This window comes from Rhagoletis pomonella, unplaced genomic scaffold (genome assembly GCF_013731165.1).
Source record: "Rhagoletis pomonella isolate Grant_MI unplaced genomic scaffold, Rhpom_1.0 Rhpom_scaffold_00012, whole genome shotgun sequence".
In the NCBI taxonomy this organism is placed as follows: domain Eukaryota; kingdom Metazoa; phylum Arthropoda; class Insecta; order Diptera; family Tephritidae; genus Rhagoletis; species Rhagoletis pomonella.
Genome location: NW_023458566.1, coordinates 23,333,540 through 23,339,610, shown reverse-complemented (window position 1 = coordinate 23,339,610; position 6,071 = coordinate 23,333,540). Strand labels below are relative to the sequence as shown.

The window sequence follows — 6,071 nt, the reverse complement described above, 5'->3', positions numbered from 1 at the left end:
ATAATATTAAATACATTGGTCTACAGGCACAGTGAACTCTAGTATATGTATAACGATATTTCTAAGGAATTTACTAATTTTAAGTTCCTATATGAATGAACGCACATCCATACGCACATTCAACATGCGAGCTGGAATGGGCCTTTTTTCGAGAAAAGAAAACGCTATAATAGCCAGTGCTCCAGTTTCCGTGATCAAAGTTTAAACTCATCCTAAGTAAGGGCCGTTTTCTTAAGTATTCTTTAACTTTAAAACTCGAATTATGTTTAAAGGTTGCATTGACAATAAAGCTGTGTCTAAAGTTAAGCATTTCTATGATCGAGTAGTATGATCAACAGTACTTACGTTTCTTGGTTGTAAGCCAATTTAAAACCGATAATAAAATGCTTTACTTTAGACATAATCATAAATTTTAATGCAACCTTTAAATATAAAGTGAGCGGGCCTAAGAAATAGAAAAGTTATACATAACGGTAAAAACCATCTCGAGATTGCGCCAAAAAAAAATTTTCATATTTACTATTAATAATGACGAAGAAGCGATCGATATGTAAAAAAAAAAGCTTTTTGGCAAAGGTTCTTCTTCAATTTAAGGTGTACGGCCTACTTAGCAAATGCTTTTATGAGAATTTTTTATGAAAAAAATATATGCTTATATGTACATATCTGTGTTCAGGGCCGGCTTTAGGGCCTCGCCTCGCCCTAGGGGCGGTTTCCCTGGGCGCTAAATTGAGGAGAGCGCAGAATTCTGGGATTGCGTTTAATTTTGTAGAACATAAAATTTTCGAATGTGAATTTTCTTCATCGACGGGTGGGGGACTGACTAATCTTCTACTCGAAAATATTGAAAACATCAACATAAATATCAGTTATTTACAAAGCAAAGGAGATCAAGCCGGGGTCTTCGAACTAAATGCGAGAGTACCATTTGTACAAAAGGGATGACATTCCTTGAATTTGGTGTTCTTGATCCAGAACATGCATCACTATTTTTGGGGTACTTCAACGCATCTACTTTCTATTCTGAGCATCTACCCAGAGATGTACCATTTCCAAAAATGAACCATCTATCTATCTATCGAAACTATCGATGGCCACGACCAGCTGCCCGACATAAGCTACTATTCCATACGAGCACAGATACATATGTATGCTCAAAATTTTTGGAACGAGGAACGAGTGAAGAAATAAGAAGAAAATACTTCTTTGACTTACCCACCAACTCTTGGTATAACTTATATGATATATACATACATACATCTTAAAGCATCTAGAAACAAGTGTGCCGATTGCCATCCAATGTATGGGATGCACGTTCATTTCTCTTGTGCCTCGCATGCGAGCAAAATGCAAAATATAGTCAACTATGGTAAGTAACGTTAAGGACTGCATATTTCAGTTTATAGATTTGTTATGAACGTGTGTTATCCAAAAGTTAATATTTTTATAGTTTCTTTGAACCTTGATCTTTATTAAAATATTTTGGTTTAATTTTTAACTTTGCAGGATTTGCAAAGTTTTCCGTAAGTGTGACGTTTTGTGTAGCTGACTTCCAAAAAAATGTAACGTTAAAGATCACCACATTTATCTTTAAAACAACAAAAGATAGAAAGCAAGTGCCTGTATATAAAATGTAGCTTTTGGGGCTTATTATCAGGATAAATGAAAAACTTTCGGTTTTTACACAACGTTTCTGAAATATAAACCGAAATATACGTGCGAATGTAACGTTAAAGACAAAAAATTTTTACCATATCGTTGCCTTAATATAGAAAGGCCCTAACTCATATAGTCGCTGAAATACAAAAATCCGTAACTAAGTAAAAATTCAAAATTCCCTTTTGATTGATTATGATGCATTTCATCGAATTCTAAGTCCCCACATCATTTTAAGCAATACAAGTTTTTTGTTAGTTACGGCTTTTTTGTATTTCAGCGACTATATGAGTTAGGGCCTTTCTATATTAAGGTAACGATATGTATATAGTGTACACTAGGTTATTTGGCATAGTCGTGCTAGGGGTGGAAATTGATAGCGACATATATTATATATATCATGGCTTTTACTATCCCAATGTTTTTGAGCATTTATTTTTTTATAGAAATTGCTTCTATGCACATACTATCGTTCGTGTTTTTAGTTAAGGTGACTCATCAATTGAAGCTAAACAATTGGGCTTTGAACCTACTGCACTGCACGCCTGAATGCATTTACGTCGGCAGGTGTTAAGTAGATAACTTGAATTCAAATTTAAAATTGCACACAATAACGATGGGAAGCTTAAGCTGAGCTGGGCCATTGTTCGAGCAAATGTTGTGTCGAGAATTGTGTATTTGATTTTGTAATTTGCATTCCCTTCCTAATTTCGATACTTGTTTAAATAAATCATATGACCACATTTACATACATACATATGTATATAAATACATACATACATATGCATTTATATATCTGTAGTCATAAGCAATAACTACCTAAGTTGACTTAAGAAGGAATTGAGTTATACATATATGCCATCGTATTCTGCAGCTACTATTCGATGTGTATGTGAAATCCCCATCTCGCCAGCTAGGCTATTTAATAATTTTTAGACCAACCTATTTAGGCGGCTATTGCTTATGACCACAGATATATGTATGTATGTATGCATTTCGAAGTCGAGAATTTTTAGCGAAACGGCCCATGTTTATCCAAATATATGTATGTATGTAAATTTTGCGAACATCCTTATGTTTTACATACATATTTACATATAAATAAATACATTTTAAATACGTTGCATATACATATGTGTATTTATACATACATACATACATCCATCCATACTGAAATGAAATTATTCAAGTTTTTTAAAATGAGCTGCACTTGTTAGTTTTTTTTTTTTTTAATTTCTTAATAAAAAACATGTTTAGCTTGGTAGCGCTTTCAGACTCGTGCTGAGAGTATGACTGGTTCCGCTTCAATTTCGGCCACCTTCTCTTTAAGTTCTGCCTCAGTTTCTTTCAATTCCGAGACTGATTTCTTGGTAGTTGTTGTTGTAATGAGTGTTTCTGGTCGTTCGGTGGTGGCAGGCTGGTTGAATTCGTCGCTTTTCTCGGTGTGCTCGTTGACCTTATCTTCCGCTTCCTGGGCTTTGCTCTGCTCTTTGTGATCATCAATCTTCTCGGAATCTCCCTGTACGGGGCCAGCGTGTATATTTGTCTTTGTGATAGTTATTTGTGTTGGCTTGGAGTCCGTGTCCTTAAATGTAGCCGATATTAGCTTTGTGTGATGCACCTGAAAAGCTGGTACCACAGGCAGATCGCCAAAGTGTGGCTGCACCGAAATATGTTCAACTTGTATTCGGGTGGTTCCGGTTTCTTTAGTGGATATCTTCTCTGTCGTTGTTTCTACTAAATCGGCAATAGTCGTTTCCTCAGAGTTCTCGGAACTTTTCTGAGTTCCAATTTTGTCAACTTGCACGGCATTTTCCGCTTTTCTTTTGTTCACTAAATGACTTTCGACTTGCGCTGAGGTGGCTTCAGGGACTCCCGGTGCTTGTTGTGAAAAACCACCAACACTAGATACTGATTGGAAAAAATTCGACTCCAAATCGCCAATGAGCGACTGCAGTGAAACTTTTTTTATTTCCGTATCTGAATTGTCTTCGTATATTCGACGCTTGACTATCTGCGATTGTTTGTCTGGATTATAGATGTTAACATTTTTTAAATACCCAGCGAAAATGTCTTCTATTTGAGTTGGACGCGCTAACGCCAATCCGCAAAATGTGACAAGCAACTGAAAATCAAGTTCATCATTAATTTGCAAATTAAAATCCAGTGAAAATAACTCACGACAATACATGTTGCCTTCCACATCATATAGACTATTTATGTATGTATGTATGTACGTATGTATATTCGTTTAGACTAACTGTGGCCTCAAGATCTGATGCGACGCGACTGCTTTCCTTCAAGCACAATTTATCTTAGAAATAAACTTGCTTGGTTTAACGCTTTTTAAGGTTTTCGTCACACGCTAGCACACAGCAGCGAAGCTTCTCCAATATGAATATTTGAAAGGTGTGAATTAATTCGTTGATGCGTTTCATATTTCATAGCTACCGACAGCCGATTTTAGTTTTGGCTGCCAGCAGTGAATAATGGAACAGCCTCATTAGGTGACTACTTCTACGCCACCTCCATAAATTAGATTGAAATGCTTACATATGGACACATTGCCTCCTTACGGATGTTGAATTCGGAGACATACTTGCACATACATATGTAAGAACAAGTAAGAAAGTCTAAGTTCGGGCGGAGCCGAACATTAAATACCCGGCGCAAGTATTAAATATATGTTTTTTCACCTTTCTGAAAGCTGCTGCTAGATGGTAAGCCGGCGTGTATCAATTTTGAGTAAATTTGCGTCTTTAAATTTCAAAATATTGCAGTTTCAAGCATTTCTGAAATTTACCGTTATATGAAAAGCGGCCGTAACTTTAGTCCGATTTCAATAATTTTCAACGTTTTGCTTTTATGTGGCAATAAAAATACCGAGTTTGGTACAATTTGGTAGAACGGTTACCGATATAAATATAACATAAGTGGGCGGTGCCACGCCCATTTTCCAAAATTTTTTCATAAACGTATTTCTTGGTAAAGAATTGTTGAAAGCATTAATTTTGCATAAATTAGCTTTAATATTTACTGATTTATCGAAGATTTCGTGTTTCTCCAAGTTACCGTTATATGGGATGTGAGCGTTGTTATTGTCCGATTTTAAAAATTTTCGACGATTTGTTATGCCGTACTAATGCACCGACTGTGCCAAGTTTGGAAGAAATTGGTGCAGCGGTTACCAAGTTATACACATGTAACCATAAGTAGGCGTGGCTACGCCCATTTTCCAAAAAATTTTAATATTCTAATTTGTCGTCTAAAAATTGTTGTAAATATCAATTTTGAGTGAATTATCTTTAGTAGTTACTAAAATATCGCAGTTTTCGTATTTCTGGAAGTTACCGTTATATGGGAAGTGGGCGTGGTTACAGTCCGATTTCGCCCATTTTCAATACCAACCTACCTTGGATTAACGGAAACCTACATACCAAATTTCGTTAAGATATCTCAATTTTTGCTCGCGTTATCGTGTACACGGACGGACGGACAGACGGACAGACAGACATGGCTTAATCGATTTCTCTATTCATTGTTGCACAAGTGCGCTCGGGTATAAAAATGCTTATTGTCATAAATAGGCATCAGCTCCATACTTTGTTAAGAATGCATAAATAAACAACCTTAACCACGAGGCATTTTCAATTCACTGGAGATGGTGCGAAGCCTCAAAAAACGGTTTAAAGTTAAAGAGTTTGCAGTTCCTGCAAATATTTTTGGTTATATTTTTATAATCACCATATTCACACATAAATCCAAGTTTCGAAATATGTACGAAATTTAGGTTAGGAAAAACCTGCAATCTTCATGAAAGCAATGTGACTTTTTTTTAATTCCATTCATGATAAAAATATAGCAAGGTAGAACCGTTCTCTCAATTTGTCGGCCATGATTTTTTTTTGAAGTTTGCCAACATTTTAAAATCATATAAAAGTGAAAATAATTGAAATTGTTTGAAATTGTTGTTGCTTGAGATTGAAAATGAAAATGTGTGTGTGAGTTTGTGAGTAAATTTAAAAATTAAATTGTTTGGAAACGTCAAGAATTTTAAAAGTGACTCTCAGCGGCTCTACCTTACTATATTTTTATTATGATTCCATTGTAGATTAACATTTTAGCATGCAGAAGCTTAGAATATTTTTATTTTCACAAAATTGAAAGCAAAATTGAAACTCAATTGAAAGGGAAAAATTGAAAACAAGTTGCCCACTCAAGTAATAAATCAGAGTATGTTAGTGGAAAAGTGTGAGTGTATTGAAAATTGAAAGGGGAAAATTGAATGTGTAACGTCCCGGTAAAAATTTATAAAAAAACGAGTGTGTATACAGTTGTATAGCCCATTCACTTTTAGTAAAATAAATAGCAAAATTCACATGTCTTAAAATTCGGGTTGATTTTTGGTAATTTTT

The 6,071-nt window shown here is 35.1% G+C and overlaps 2 protein-coding genes across 2 annotated transcripts in view; both read right to left on the bottom strand.

The window, feature by feature from the left end:
* LOC118748149 overlaps positions 1 to 6,071 on the bottom strand; it is a 47,575-nt gene that overhangs the window by 5,826 nt on the left and 35,678 nt on the right. The window lies entirely within an intron of this gene.
* On the bottom strand, positions 2,846 to 4,270 carry LOC118748151. Its single transcript, XM_036482486.1, has 2 exons — positions 3,838 to 4,270; positions 2,846 to 3,781 (listed from the first exon to the last, which is right to left on the bottom strand). The coding sequence occupies exons 1-2, from the start codon at positions 3,862 to 3,864 to the stop codon at positions 2,927 to 2,929; spliced, it is 882 nt and encodes a 293-aa protein (XP_036338379.1). The 5' UTR covers positions 3,865 to 4,270; the 3' UTR covers positions 2,846 to 2,926.